This window comes from Alexandromys fortis, unplaced genomic scaffold (assembly GCF_014885135.2).
Source record: "Alexandromys fortis isolate MF-2015 unplaced genomic scaffold, M_Fortis_MF-2015_v1.1 scaffold_81, whole genome shotgun sequence".
NCBI classification, from domain to species: Eukaryota; Metazoa; Chordata; class Mammalia; order Rodentia; family Cricetidae; genus Alexandromys; species Alexandromys fortis.
Genome location: NW_026067960.1, coordinates 7,691,521 through 7,707,352, shown reverse-complemented (window position 1 = coordinate 7,707,352; position 15,832 = coordinate 7,691,521). Strand labels below are relative to the sequence as shown.

The window sequence follows — 15,832 nt, the reverse complement described above, 5'->3', positions numbered from 1 at the left end:
GGGCCTGACGTACGGGGAGTCCAGTGGAGGTAAAGTCTGTGGGAACAGGTGGACTGGGCTGTGAACAACCTGGGGAGGGGGAATTACCACTGCAGACAGCGGTTTCTTCTGGGAATGGAACTGTGTTGAAAATAGATAGTGGAGATGGTTGCACAACCTTGGAAGGCTTACACACATGTGGTGGCACACTATGAACTATTTGAAAACAGGGTCTCATGTAGCTCACGGTGGTTCAAACTGGAATTGAAACTGAGGATGTGACCTTGAACTTCTGATCCTCCTGCCTCTCAAATACAACCACAGCATGTACCACCCCCATCATTACTTCACGTGTCTTGCTGCAGATGAAACTCAGAGCCAGATATGCCAAGCAAGTGCTTTGCCACCAGCCACACCACAGCCTGAAACAGTACAATCTTTGTTTTTCTTTTACGTGTATGGGTGTTTTGCCTGCAAGTGTAGCATGCAGCATCCTTGGAGGCCAGAAGAGGGCACTGGATCCCCAAACAGGAATTACAGACTGCTTTCAGTTTCCAGGTGGGTGCTGGGAACTGAACTCTGGTCCCCTTGAAGGGCATAAGTGTTCTTACCAGCTGACCTGCCAGCCCTCCCCTCCCCCTTTACTTATTTTGTGTATGGGTGTTTACCCTACATGTGTGCACTGTGTGCATGCAGCAATGGCATGACCTGCAGACACTCATCCGGAAGCAATGATGGAACCAGAGCCTGTGGGGAGATGACACCAGCTGGGGAGGAGCCCCACTTCAGAAACAAGCCTCTGGGGGTGGGGGTGGGGTCCGAGGATGATGAGCAAACGCACTCTGGGCATGGTTCTGGGGAAAGCTTTCTGGCGTTCCTCAGTAGCCTGTGTAACTGAGTCCGGACTGAGGACTGTTGTGGTTCCCACGACACAGCTGCTCTGAGGAGTCAGCCCACCCCTGGTCTCCAGGCCCTAGGGAGGCGTTCTGAGGTCTCCAGAGCACGGCGGCCGCAAAGATGAAAGCCAGTGGTGGATAATTAATGCTCTCAGGCCTGGCCTGACTACAAAACCCTTTTCGGTGGCCTGAAAGAGAAAGCCACAGACATGAGACCCGCCCTGGCCTCGCGAACGCCAGGACCTTTGAAATTATAAGACATTAGAATAAAGCTTTGTGGAAAAGGACCCCGTGTTCCAGCTGCAGATCACAACGGAATTGCTCCGGAAAGCTGAGCGCAGGATTGCTGCTGCTGCAGCCCCACCCCAACATCCAGAGGGACACTTGTCCGTGTGCCAGAAGCACGACTAGCCTCACCCTAGGCCAGGGGTCCCCCCAAAAGATGGGCCTTTTTGTTTCCATTTGTCTCTTCATTGTACACCTAAGGGCCACATTAGGGCATCAGCTTCCCTGGAGGAACATTCTGGGACATATGGTCCCTAGCCCGTACCACCTGGGGTCACTCTCCCAAGTGCAGTGCCTAGAGGAATAGAGGTCCCTCCTGCGGAAATAGGCCCGTGTTGACTCACAGGGCAGGGCAGAGCAGTGACAGTACCTGTCACCAGGGACAGGTCCCTGCCATTCTTTCACATACCACGCTGAGCTGAGGCTACCTATCAGGAATAATGTCAGAAACTCCAAGGTTCGCATCTCCCGTGGTTGACAACATGCTGGCGCATCACGGATGCACAGCCAGAGGCTGCGTGCCTGGTCGGATATTGGGTGCGTTCAGTCGTGAAGCTCAAGGCTGCCTTGGTGTTCAGCCCCCACAGAGCTCAGCACAGCGTTCTGGGAACAACAGGGAAGGAGCTGGCCCTCGCTGTTCTCCTCAGTCAGCTGGCACTGGGGAACAAAGTATGGCCACGGTACCCTGCCTTCCTGACATGCTGCCCCAGCAGCCAGCTTCGGGGCTCTGCAGGACCCCCACAAGGAGACCAAGGGCTGCTCTGACGCAAATGCTGCCATGCATGGCTGCCAGCCATGGCTCTGCTGCTGCTGCTGCGTTTGCCCAGGCCCCCTGGCAGCAGTGTTTGCTACCTTCAGCCAGCAGCACTGTCCTCCTACTAATGAGGTGTTAATTAGCACAAATGAGTCAACCTCAGCAAAGCAGGCAGCAAGGGTGACAGGCAAACCAAGCACTGGGAGTCATCCAGGTACCAGGTGGCACAGAATACTCTATACCCTAGGCCAGAGGGTAGGGGCAGTTTAGGAGTATGCCGGAAATTGGTGGGAAAACAAAGACACTGACACATTCAAATATTTGCAAGTACTTTCTCTCAGGTGCTAAAAGCTGCCCACATTTCACAACACGCTTGCGTTTGCTTTCTGTGACTGCCGGCTACTCCTGCCCCATCCTGGCCCAGCGCATGCAGCCCTGGGCCCACTACCACCTGAGAGGCTGGCGGCCCTGCTCCAACTCAGCCTCCACGTGGGCATCGTGCAGGGCCTTGAGGTGCAGAAGCAGCTGCTCGAGGTTCTCTCCAGTCAGTGCTGACAAGGCGATGACCTCCTGCCCGAGGCGGGCCTGGAGCTGGGGCAGGTGGGCTCTGGCCTGCGGGATATCAATCTTATTTGCGACGATCACATGGGACCTCTCAGACAGGCCTTCTTCGTACTTCTCTAGTTCATATTTTAAATCATCAACCTGAGTCCATGGCTCAGGTAAGGAAAGATCTACCACAAACAGGAAGAAGCGACATCGCTCAATATGCCTGAGGAAGCTGAGCCCCAGGCCCTTGTTCTGGTGTGCGCCTCGGATGATGCCCGGGATGTCCGCCACTGCGGGAGGAAAGAGCTTAGCGTCAGGTCCGAGGTCATGTTTGGCTTCTCAATGCCACTCGAAACCTTGGGGTCAGGAGGCTCCTCTCAGGGAGACCCCTTCTGGCCCAGATCTCATGTTCTACAGCTGTCCTTCCAACGAACACTTGAAGTCATTCATCCTCTCCCAGGTGACTCAGCAGGCCAAGCGACATCAAGGCCCTGCAGCTCCCGGGTCGGCAACATGCTCTGGAATATCTGGGTGACAGGCACAGTGGACCAATCTAATGAGCGAGCTTTACACATTCCTGTCTCCCAGGCTTCAAACATGGTTCAAAAATGGAGATGGCTCCCTACATTCTATGCTAATTTGATTATGGATACAAATCACTATCGTGCACTTTGCAGATATAAAGTGCTGTACAAATAACCTTACCAGCAGGCTTGCTATTTTTAATGGGTACATTATCTTCTGGAAAAAAGTTTTCCTCTTAAAATGGTACAGGAAAGGCTTTTTAAACCACATGCTGTCTGCATGACGGATGCCGCCCAGCTCCACAGAGAGAGCGAGGAAAGCAAGAGGCAGCCCTCTCCTCAGGCTCAGACTCCAGATCACAGTTCCCAACCACAGAGATCAGATTTCCTGGCTGTGAGGGGAGGGGCTGATTTTGACAGAGAACAGACTCATTAAAATTGTTTCAATCAGGGAAAACAATGTCTCATTTTAAGTGGGAAGCTAAATTCAGGGGTTACATAATTGCTCTCCTGAATCACTGGGCCATTTAAACCCATCCTCTGGCAGGGTTTTGGAGGATCTACCTGCTACCTGTTGGTGGCCTTCATAGTGAACGATCCCCACGTGAGGGTTCAAGGTGGTGAATGGGTAGGAAGCCACAGCAGGCTTTGCATTTGAAATGGCTCGAAGGAGAGATGATTTCCCAGCATTGGGAAAGCCAATCTAGAAGAGAAAAAGTAAAAGTGCTGTGTGACCTCATAGAGGGACACAGCTGGTACAGAGGACGGGTGACCTCATGGAGGGACACGGCTGGTACAGACAGAGGACGGGTGACCTCATGGAGGGACACGGCTGGTACAGACAGAGGACGGGTGACCTCATGGAGGGACACGGCTGGTACAGACAGAGGACGGGTGACCTCATGGAGGGACACGGCTGGTACAGAGGACAGGTGACCTCATGGAGGGACTTGGCTGGTACAGAGGACAGGTGACCTCATGGAGGGACACGGCTGGTACAGAGGACGGGTGACCTCATGGAGGGACACGGCTGGTACAGAGGACGGGTGACCTCATGGAGGGACTTGGCTGGCACAGATAGAGACTGGGCTGGGAAGGGGAGTGTGCAGGCACCTGCTTGTCAGCAGCATACACAGGCGATGAATGAGAACTGCTGTCCTCTCCAGGTAGCAGCTGCTCCACCAGCAGGGACCCCCCCCCCCCACCTCAGAGTGTGGCAGTCAGGGACCTACCATCCCAGCATGCGCCACTGTCTTCAGCTCCAGGTAGAGGACCCGCTCCTGACCCGGTTGTCCAGGGGTGCAAGTTACAGGGGCACGGTTGTCATTGGCCAGAAAAAAGCGATTTCCTTTTCCTCCTGCACCCCCCAGTGCCGCGACATACTCATCCCCTGGGTGAGACAGGTCAGCCACAACCTCACCTCTCTCTTTCACCAAGGTACCCACGGGAACCTGAAAAGCATCATCATCATGAAGGTCTGTACCAGCCAGAAGGAGGAGGGGACACTGCTAACGACTCTCCTCAGTCACTACCACAAAGGAAACGTCCCAGCCCTGAAGAGATTTTACAGGCCTAGTCTTGTGCTCCGTACTGCATAAATAAGCTGTCATGGCAACACTTGCCTCTAGCACTCAGGGGCTGAGGCAGGAGGATTTACAAGTTCAAGGGCAGCCTGGGCCACACGGTGAGGCCCTGTCACAACAGCAAACACCCGCCTGGACAAGGGACTCTTTTGAATGTTTCTATTGTGTCAGAATCAACGAAGCACCAGGGAACCAGTCTTGTGTGAGCATGCCACCCTCATCCAGACTTGGAAGGGGGTATGTTATTGGCTTCCTCTTTAGGGACAGAAGCAACATGGCACACCAGTGCAAAGGAGTCTGTGTGGAGTGTGACTCCTATGACAGACCGCTGTCCAGCTGCTGGCTATGGGGTGTGACTCCTACGACAGACCACTGTCCAGCTGCTGGCTATGGGGTGTGACTCCTATGACAGATCGCTGTCCAGCTGCTGGCTATGGGGTGTGACTCCTATGACAGACCGCTGTCCACTTGCTGGCTGCCTTCTGCTCCTACCCAGGTGCCGGCAGTCATCCGTGGACTCAGTGATAGGACCCAAGGGAACAGTGGCCATTCCAGTTCCTCAGCTCACCTGGATGTAGAGGATGGCCCCACCTCGTCCAGAGCAGTTTTTGCTGCCACCATCTTCTCCACTGAAACCCTGATACCGGGACAAGACTGAGGACAAGGACTTCACTTGCCGGTCAACTAGAATGAGAACAGAATCTTCTTGTGTGTTAAGACACAGCCAACACAGCTGTCACGCAGAGAACAGTGGCCTCGCACTTATTACCCTTGCCCTCCCCTGGCCTGGGCATATGGCTGGCTCCCCACACTCTCCATTATTCTAACCAAAATAGAATATGACCTTTTCTTAGACAGAATTTTATTATGCATCCTATTAGTCCTGGCTGACCCGAAACTTGCAAAAGGAAGGCATCACCATATGAAGCAAATATGACTATCATCAATTAAAAAAACAAAAACAAAAAGTCACCTAAGGGGCTTAAGGAATGGGCCAGAGATTAGGAACATTGGCTGCTCTTCCAAAGGATCCAGGTTTGATTCTCAGCACCCAATGGCAGTTCACATTGGATCTGGGAGATCCAATGGCCTCTGTGGGGGCACATATGTGTAGACACACAAGATATACACTTAGGCGTAGCACCCATACACACAAAATGAGAAAAATAAAAGAAACCAGCAAACTTCATTATGCTATAAAGATGCCTGTGCCCAGCTCCCAGGGCATTCACAGTAAGCATGTGCGCAGTAGAACCCAGGCCCTCTGCTGCACTTTCTGACCCTGTTCCATGTTATCATCTATCATCCAAAGTCACTCGACTTAGTACACTGGTGATGAGCAGCCATATAATTCATCAAAATGATATCTATGCATTAGGGGTGAATGCAAATGCAGGACAAGATAAGACAGTGGCTGCTCCAGCCACTAGTGAGGCTGTTTTGTTGTCTCCTCCCCGCTGCCCCGAGCACATGCCTCTCAGGATGATATGGCCACCACTTCCTCCATCCCCGCCATCAGGGCCTCCAAACTCCTTGCGGGGCTCACTGTGGAAACAGCTTATGCCGGAGCCTCCGTTTCCTCCACGGACCAGCACTCTCCGGCGATCCACAAAATGTCTTTTCTACAGAGAATAAGGCACCCAGCGATGTCAGCAACCCTGAAATCTTTCTAGGAGACACCCATACACGTGAGTACCCCCTTGGTACAAGCCCCTTTACCAGCATCAGAGGCTAGCCATGTTAACATGGCCCTCACAGGGCTCTCCAAAGCCGCCGTGAGGCCTAGCTCCCAGAGGTCACCAGCACCTGAGGGCTGTCGCCAATCACTGCCGATACAGTGGGTGTCTGGTATGGCATGCACACTTCAAAAGGGAACTCAGAAATTCTAACCTGGAGAGCACAGCTTGTTTAGGAAACGTTTCCTGAACAAAATGTCCTTCCAGCTTCTTTCAGGCAGAATTACACTGTTAAAACACCAGCTCTGTCTTTACCAGGGGAAAATGCTGCTGCTGAGGAAGGAATGAGGTAGAGTTCTTGGACAGTGCCCAGGCTCTAGCTATGAGGAAAGACGACTCTCCAGTGGTAGCACCTGAGGGCTTGAGTGTGAAATGCAGGAAGGGAGAGAGACCCTTCTCAGGAGGGCTCTCTTTAGGCTCTCAATACAGTGAAAGAATAAGAACTAGCCAGCTGGGCTGGAGAGACGGTGCAGCAGTTAAGAGCACTTGCTGTTGTTGCAGAGAAATTGATTCCAATTCCCAACACCCACATGGCTCACAAACATCTGTAACTCCAATTCCAGGGCAGCCAAAAGCCCTCTTCTGATTTTTGTAAGCAGCAGGTATGTTTGTGGCACACATACATACACGCTGGCAAAACACTCACACACATGGGTACACACCAGCTCATCCTTCAGCTGGAGCCCCTCCTCCTTCCCAGCACTGGATTTTTTTTTTTTCAAGACAGGGTTTCTCCGTAGCTTTTGGTCCCTGTCCTGGAACTAGCTCTTGTAGACCAGGCTGGCCTCGAACTCACAGAGATCCGCCTGCCTCTGCCTCCCGAGTGCTGGGATTAAAGGCGTGCGCCACCACTGCCCGGCTCCAGCACTGGATTTTTAGGACATTTATTTATTTTATGTGTATATGTGTGTGTGCCGGACTATACACATAGGTACCATGTGTGTGTAATGCCTGTGCCAGATTCCTGGGAACTAGAATTACAGGTAGTTGTGAGCTACTCTGTGGGTGCTGGGAACCGAACCCAAGTCCTCTGGAAGAATAATAAATGCTCATAACAACGACAGAGCCACTGCACCAGTCCTCAGGACTGGGTTGTTTTTAAGAAAAAAGATGCCCAGTTTGGCAGAGCTCAGCAGTACAGCATTCTCTCCTATTTAAGGTCCTGGATTTGATGCTTTGCACCACAAAAATAAATAAAAAGTCTCCAAAAAGAAACATCCTGGGATTCCTCGGCAGCATGAGGAAAACCATGAGCTACTACTTTGAAACTATGCGAGTTTGTGCTGTGCCAACAAAGACTCCACCTCACAGGAGAGAGCACAGGCTGAACACCACCAGGAAAGATTCGAAACAAGCATGAGCGGCCAGGAGGAGAGAACCCTGGAAGTCTAGGTGCTATGTCCCTCAGCCTACCTTCCAAAGTTCTTTTCCCTAAGAAACATGGCTTTTTCTCAGCTGCTCACCTAGAGACCCTCCACTAGGAGGAAATGAGAGAGCCCTAATGTGTAACTTCTTTAGTCAAAGGTTCTGGCAAACAGAATAAAAACTTTCTAAGGGTTGGGGAGAGAGTCAGTAAAGAGCCTCCATGCAAGCATAACAGCCTGGGTTTGATCCCCAGCACCCTCATGAAAGTGCTGGCGTGGCCAGGGGTGGTGGCGCACACCTTTAATCCCTGCACTGGAGAGGCAGAGGCAGGTGGATCTCTGTGAGTTCGAGGCCAGCCTGGTCTACAAAATCTAGTTCTAGGACAGGCTCCAAAGCTACAGAGAAACCCTGTCTAGGAAAACAAAAACAAACAAACAAAAACCCCCCAAAACCAAAAAATCCAAAGCAATTTAAGCGCTGGAGTGGTGGCATGTGTCTGTACAGCAGAGATAGGGGCTCTCTGAAGCTCCCTGGCCAGCCAGTCGCTACAGCAAGACTGGAGAGCTCCAGGCCCATGAGAGCCTCTGACTTAAATGAAGTAGACAGTGTTCCAGAGGATGACACAGAGATGTCCTCTGGCCTTCATATACACAGCCCCTGCACACACGCACGCACCTACATATATTATACAAACCAACCAACCAACAACATCTTGTTCAGTATAAGCCTTAAAGAACTTAAACTAAAGATATACCCAGTCCCCAGGTTCAAAACAGAACTTGAATACTCAAAGACACCTAACTGCAAATAAATAAAGGAAATGTACGTAAAAATACTTTCAGGAGGGCTGGGCAGGGTGGCACATGCCTGAATCCTCCCACGAGGGAGTGTAGTGGCATTTCAACTATATTTTAATAAGTAAAGCTTGTCTGAAGATCTGAGTGTAAAACAGCTCCCCTGGACAACCTTACAGCCAGCAGCAATGATACACACCTTTAATCCCAGTAACCACACTAGTTACCATAGAAACTGGGCAGTACATGCCTTTAATCCCAGAACTAGAGAGGATTATAAAATGAGAGGAAACAGCTCTCAGACAAAGTCTCATTCTGAGATTCCTGGAGGCAGGGTCGCCATTTCAGACTGAGGTCGAGATAAGAGCCAGTGGCTGGCTGCTTTGCTTTTTGGGTCCTCAGGTTGTTTTATTTATTAAAATACAACTGAAACGCCACTACATAGAGACAGGAGGATCAGAGTTTAAGGTCATCCTCAGCTCCACAGGGAGTTAAAGGGCACCTAGATGACATGAGTCCCAGTCTCAAAAAAACTAAAATAAGGTTTAGGGATTTACTTGCCTAGCGGGCAAAAGGCCTGGCTTCTATCCCTAATACCTTAAACCACCGAATCAAACCAGTCCTAACTCCACCTGGCCTTGACTCCTCCTGGGCTGCTGTGCTGCTGGCAAGGGTTTGGCACACAGGCCCCTCTTCAAGAACTCCATGCAACCCTCAGTAGCACCGTGAGGGCAAGTCTGGTGGGATAAAGAATGCAAAGGCTGCGCTGCAGAGACAGCTGAGAAGTTAGGAGTACTTGCTGCTCTCCAGAGAGCCATGTTTGGATCACAGCACCCACACCAGGTAGTGCACAACTGCCTCTAACCCCAAGGGATCTACCCTTTACTCTGACCTCCACAGGGATGTGTGCACACGTGTATGCATGCACGTATACACACAAACACACACACACACACACGGGAGAGAGAGAGAACTCAAATGTGTCTTCCCTAGGCTGAGACTCACCAGTTTTTTCTCTGACAGCGGCTTCTTTCCAGGGGCCTCCCGGTGCTTAGCATGGTCCTGAATGCCCAAAGAGAGCAGTCGAGAAGATGCCTGCAGTGCATGAAGCTGGCTGGGCTTGAGGGCAGCCCACGTCGATGCAGCCCACTCTGAAACACCCAACACAGCAGAGGACCTCGCCAAGACAAGTCTGGTAGGTATCATAGCCCTAACAAAAGTCAGAAGGATCCAGTAAGACACTTGGGTTAAACAGGAACTTCTGGCAAGAGCTGGAGCAGGGCCTGGCATGAGGCAGAATCCACGTGACAGAATAGCGTCAGGAAAAACAAGAAAACTGATGGACTGAGCAGGGGTTTGTGATGTGCATCCATCTGCACTCAGGCCAGGATCTGTGCGTGCAAGATTTAGATAATTGAATCTCTTACAATGGTGAGTGAATCTCCCTGGAGAATGTAAGGTGCCTGCTTGTTGAGATTATTAAAAGGGAATCTAAACCTCAAGTCAGAATTTCTCCAAAGTAAAAATGGCCATTTGTTGAATTGTTATTGAAGAGTGTGCTGTGCTCTTGGGCAGCTTCTGTTAAACAGGAACACAAGAACACTGGACAACGGCAGCACACACCCAGACAAACGTCACCTTTGCCACTGTGCTGGGGACCTAGGGAAGGTCACACGGCTGTTGACTCAGCCTCCTGAAAGTGGAAAGATGGGCAAGAACAGGCCAACCCACACTGCACGGTGTGCCCTGTGCTTCTGTCCTGCAGAGAGCACAGTGAGCGCATCTCGTGGTCTCGGTCCTCTGCTCCCATCTTTTCAATTTCCTGCGAGATGAGAGCGATGGCAGAGCACCTGACCCGGAGCCACCGAGCCCAGTGACTTCTGCTCTAATGAGTTACACGGGCTCCTACAGCTCAGGGTGAGGACCAACTCCCACCACACACGCTGCACCAGGAAAAGCAGCTCAGGATGTAAAGGCACGCTGGGCCATACTCTGGCTCCACAGGGAGGGACACTCCAGTTCAAAGGCCTCTGTCTTACTACGTTGCAGGGACTGAGGGAGGCACCCTGATTCCTGCTCCTTTATCCACCACCACTTTATTAGTTTTATACAGGCACGTCTTCCCAGGGCAATCCACGAGCTATTGGCAGTAGGGCCAGCAGAAGTTCATCCTGGAGTGCTATGGGTCTCAGCACCTTTCCATGTCCACAGCGGCCTCAGCCATGTCTTCCTCCAGCACAGTCCTGCAGACAGCCTCCTCTGGGAGCCCTGGAACACACATCTAGAGGCTGTGTGACACTGCTGTCCCCTCTGATGGATACAGCTGGGAGTATACAGGCACCCTGGCTTCTCCCTCACACTCCACACTTACACTTTTAGTCAGATCTACACCCGTCTGCCTGTACACACACACGCATACACCTGCTGGAAACTAAAGTTCACAGAGTGTGGTGGCTTCAGTAAAAACGGCCCCATAGGCTTATAGGGAGCGGCACTATTGGGAGGTGTGTCCTTGTTGAAGGAAGTGTCACTGGGGGCGGACTGTGGCTCACTCTTCCTGCCGCATGCTGATCTGGACGCAGAACTCTTGGCTCCTCTCCAGATCATGTCAGCCTGCATGCCACCATGCTTCCCACCATGAGGACAATGAACTAAACTTCGCAACTGTAAACCACCTGCAATCATTAAATGCTTTCCTTTATAACAGTTGCAGTGGCCATGGTGTCTCTTCAGAGCAACGGAGACCGTAACTAAGACACACCCACTTGCCATGGTATCCCTTCGTAGCTATAGACTCCAACTGAGACACAGGGCCACTCCTGCAGTCTAGCATTGCCCAAAAGCTTTCTGTCTTGGTGACTTCCTTTCTCCTTATGGTTTTTCTTCTTCTTTTTTTTTTTGCAATTATGTTTATAATTTTTATTTATTTATTTATTAAAGATTTCTGTCTCTTCCCCGCCACCGCCTCCCATTTCCCTCCCCTTCCTCCAATCAAGTCCCCCTCCCTCATCAGCCCAAAGAGCAATCAGGGTTCCCAGCCCTGTGGGAAGTCCAAGGACCTCCCACCTCCATCCACGTCTAGTAAGGTGAGCATCCAAACTGCCTAGGCTCCCACAAAGTCCTTATGGCTTTTCTTTATGTGTCCAGTAACCAGCCTAGCCTCATGGCCCATTCCCTCCTCTCCCATGCTGGGCTGCCACTTATGGGGATACCCTTCTCCTCTTACCCTTCTATTAAAGTGTCCCTCCCCCCCAAGACAGGGTTTCTCTGTATATCTCTCCATGTCCTGGAATTCACTCTGTAGACCAGGCTGGCCTCCAACTCAAAGTTTTTTTTTTAAGTTTATTACCATATTTAATAAGTGTTGGTGTCCTGCCTACATGCATGTGCAGTACTGCATGTATTACATGTGTATCTAGTGCTTTTGGAGCCCTTAGAATTGGAGTTCCAGACAGTCGTGAGCTGCCAGGTGTGTCCTGGGAATGGAACCCTAGTTTTCGGGAAGTGCACAGACATACTTTTAACCACTGAGCCCTCTGAAAAGTTTTTCGTTTTTGTTTTCATTTCTATCAATGCCAGGGATTGAACCTGAGGCCCATATATCAAGGAAAATGCTCTACCCCTGAGCTACAAGCCCTGTCCAGGAAAGTATTTTTTTAAGTAAATTACTTTGGAATGACTAGACTTAGAGAGAGGTGACGAATACACTTCACATGTGGGACTCTTGAGACTCACTCAATAGCTTGTGTTAAAGGACATTATTTCTTACTATTGTTTTCTAAGACAGGGTTTCTCTGTGTAGTCCTGACTGTCCTGGAACTCACTCTGTAGACCCAGCCGGTCTCAGAGTCAGAGATCCGCCTGCTTCTGCCTCCTGAGTGCTGAGACTAAAGGTGTGCACCACCATTGCCTGGCAACCAAATGGACATATCTTTAAAGATTCAAATAAACAACAACAACAAACAACCCTACATCTCAAGAAATTGCATTTTCCAGGAAACAATAGTCCCAAATTTTAGACTTGGTAGTAGATTCCTGGTAAATGCTATCAAGAAATAACCCCAAATTTACACTTACTAAATCACTATGAGGTCAGTGTAGCCCAGAACCAAAACCCAGGTTTCACAGAAAGTAAAATTAGAGGCCAGTAACCAGCAGGGTCTGGTGTGAGAGCACAAGGCCACCTCTGCAGCTGGGTCCCGCTGGTGTGCCATGAATGCCTTAGCAAACAGGAGGGACGAGTGGCCAGGCCTAAGCAGGCCACACTTTATGTGAAAGCATGAATGGTACCCGCAGGGATGCCCATGCTCACGCCTGCAAACTGGCACTTTCAGATGCTCCAGTGGTCAAAGAATGAGGATGCTGTGGGGCAAGGGATGGCTCAGTGACTAAGAACGTGCACCGCTCTTGTACGGACCCAGACTCAGTTCCCAGCACCCGTGTCCGGCGGCTTAACCAGACTCAGTTACATAGTGTGAGGTCAGCCTGAGATACCTGAGACCCAGCTTTAAAAACCAATCCACCAATCAAACTAAACCAAGCAACCAGCAACCAAATACTCCAGTCTCCTAGGGTACCACTTGCAGAATCTGTTTTTTTTTTTTTTTTAAAAAAGTGGTTTCCAGGGATTAACTCATTCTGTCTACTTAAAAATTCTATAAAGCAATTTATTTTATTATCATCCCCATTTTTCAGAGAAAGATACTAAAGCAAAGAGCAGGAATGTAACTTACCGAGGTCCTAAGGTAGTGGATGAGAGGGGTGGGGTGGAGTAGGAACACATAGGTTAAGGGGAAAAGCAAAATTCCCGAATCTGCTGTGGGCACCTGCTGGCCACTAGCAGCTAAATCTGCAAGGCACAGGCTGTCCACCATCCCAGCACTGGCGGAGCCAAACCCAAAGGTCAGGAGCAGCTGCAAAGCCACCTGGACTCAGGCCTGCATTGGTGTACTGGTTTGGTTTGGGGACGAGGTCTCACCATATAGCCCTCGCTGGCCTGGAATTCACAGAGAACTGCTTGCCTTTGCCGCCAAGCGCTGAGACCAAACGTGTACCACCACAGCCCACTCCTGTCCAAATTCTTAATCTGTGTGCAGACTCTGAGTAATGTGGGTCCCTGCCAGGGAATAAAGTCAGTCTTCTTCCCATTGCTGTTCAGCCTCTAATTGTGTTCCTGATGCTATTTCTGCACGGTCTCACCCAGTGTCTACTAGCCACCTGGGACTGGCAAAGTTAAAATTAAATAAAACGGGGCTGGGGAGATGACGCAGTGAACAAGAACCCTTGCAGGCTAAGCATAAGGACTTGAGTTGGGATTCGTTTGTTTACAAAGCTGGGGTGGCCATGTACCCATAATCCACATGCATGACATGGAGCCTGGAATAGGACGATTCAAGGGGCTGCCTGGCTAGCTTCAGACTCAGGGAGAAACCTGATCTCAAGAGAACAAGGCAGAGAGTGACAGAGCAGGATACTTGATGTCCTCCTGCCCACACAGGTGCACATGTGTGTACAATGGCACATTCACATGCATGAGCATGAACTCTCATAAAAAGAGTAAATAAAATATAAGATCCCAGTTCTTCAGTGCCACAGGCCACAAGGGCTATACCAGGTAACAAAGCTCAGGACACAGCTGCTATCCAGGATGCTGAGTTCCTAGCTACTGTCCACAAAGGGTATCGCCAGGCATCTTCTGTACTGATTTTACACTGTATTGATTGAATTTATTGTGTAGCTGGGATTAGAAACATGTCACAATATGCTGAGAAAAAAAAGCATCCCCCCTGGGAAGGGGGATATAGTTCCATGAGTAGAATGCTTGTCAGTCTAGCATGCGCAAAGCGCTGGATTGATCCCTAGAGCCACACGAACCAGGTGTGCCAGGCCAACACTTACCTGTGTTCTCAGCACCCAGGAGAGTAGGAAGATCAGGAATTCAAGGTCATCCTTTGTCGCCGCACAGGAAGTCCAAGGCCAGTCAGGTAGCCAGAAGGACTTGAAAACCTGTCTGAGAGAGAGAGAGAGAGAGAGAGAGAGAGAGAGAGAGAGAGAGAGAGAGAGAGAGAAGCACACTTGAGAAACAGTTTCATTTCTTGTGTGGCATACGCTTACCCAACACTTATCCTTCAACTTGGTTCATAGTGCTTACAGTTAACTAACTTAATTCTAAGCATTTCATTTCCACTTTGCTGGAGGATATTAAATCCCACGGGGGCATTACTGTTTCTGCTACACAGTTACGCTTGCTTCATTAGATATATCTGTGATCTACTTCGCTTTTCATGTGGAAACTGTTTAGAAACTGGATTATTTTGTCACTTGACAATGCACATTACATTTTCTTTTTCACTTAATTACATGCCAGTCACAGGAGAAAAAAAGAAAGTGTCCCTGCTGTGTGTGGTGGCATATGCTTTTAATCCCAGCACTCGAAGCCAGACAGGCATCTCTTGAGTTCCGGGTTACATCGGGAGAGCTTGTCTCAAAAACAAAATAAAGCCACGTGTTCCTTCCGACATCGCTGCTGTCTGGCGCTTGCCCTAAGGGGTCTTGTGGGGCTTTTCATTAGAGCGGACTGGAGGAACAACCGCCTCCTCCCCCAGCACTCAAGGTCGCCAGGAGGGGTTCCTGTGCCAGCAGGGAAGCCCCTGGCAGCTCCGGAACAACACCGTAGTCTAGTCCTTCAGGCTCCTGCGTAGGAACAAACTCTGGCCGAGTATCAGTACAGATGCATCTCTATCGGTCCTCAGTGAGCAGAATCTTCTTTACCTGATTTAAAAAAGAAAAAAAAAATGCTCCCACAAAGCAACAGAGGCTGGGATTCAGGATAAGTCAACTGCCGGAGGGAGGCAGCACACTGCAGCGCCTGCATCTTACAAGCGAGTCTCGACCCGGGGAGCGCGTCCATAAACGCTTTCCAAAAGACTAGGCGAGGGGCAGTTTCTGCCACTGCTTTCTTTCTGTTCACGGTCTCACTATGCTGCCTAGCCTGGCCTCGAACTCCTGGAAACCCTCCGGCCTCAGCTTCCTGGCATGCTCCGCCACACTCTAAGGGAAAGGGCACATTTTCAGAAACCAGCGTTGTGGGCTCGGGGTGGACCGGCCATCCCCACAGACCTCGCCACCCAGCCAACCCTCAGTCTCAGAACACACACCGGGGAAAAACTCCACGCTCGCACCCACCGGCACCGGGAAGCTACGCCATCCGGCCGCGCGACTGCTTCCGGGTCGAGCTCTGGCCGCGGCTGCGCAATGCACCAGCGCGCAGACGCAGAAGGCGCGCTGCCGCCCCCAAGCCCGTGTCCCTCTGCGGGCGCCGACGGGCGGCTTCCGATCGTGTCTGCAGCTCCGCCACTCAGGAGGCC

The 15,832-nt window shown here is 50.8% G+C and overlaps 1 protein-coding gene across 4 annotated transcripts; it reads right to left on the bottom strand.

Annotated features, from left to right (window-relative positions):
* Positions 1-2,232: 2,232 nt before the first annotated feature.
* On the bottom strand, positions 2,233-15,724 carry Mtg2 (mitochondrial ribosome associated GTPase 2). Of its 4 annotated transcripts, none has more exons than XM_050153094.1 (8): positions 15,623-15,724; positions 14,364-14,475; positions 9,471-9,675; positions 6,045-6,192; positions 5,139-5,254; positions 4,220-4,438; positions 3,552-3,690; positions 2,233-2,753 (listed from the first exon to the last, which is right to left on the bottom strand). In XM_050153094.1, exons 3-8 carry the CDS (start codon positions 9,669-9,671, stop codon positions 2,359-2,361), a joined length of 1,218 nt encoding a protein of 405 aa, XP_050009051.1. In that variant the 5' UTR covers positions 9,672-9,675; positions 14,364-14,475; positions 15,623-15,724; the 3' UTR covers positions 2,233-2,358. The 4 variants fall into 4 exon arrangements, with proteins under 4 accessions (XP_050009051.1, XP_050009054.1, XP_050009052.1 ...); XM_050153097.1 differs by having other exon boundaries at positions 14,364-14,471; positions 15,623-15,695; XM_050153095.1 differs by having other exon boundaries at positions 15,651-15,673.
* Between the last annotated feature and the right edge of the window lie 108 nt (positions 15,725-15,832).

Coding starts and splice junctions, on each gene's coding strand:
- Mtg2 (XM_050153094.1), bottom strand. CDS start 9,671: ATGATACCTACCAGACTTGTCTTGGCGAGGTCCTCTGCTGTGTTGGGT. Junction 6,193..9,470: donor CGCTGTCAGAGAAAAAACTG/GTGAGTCTCAGC, acceptor TATTCTCTGTAG/AAAAGACATTTTGTGGATCG. Junction 3,691..4,219: donor CAGTGGCGCATGCTGGGATG/GTAGGTCCCTGA, acceptor TTTCTCTTCTAG/ATTGGCTTTCCCAATGCTGG.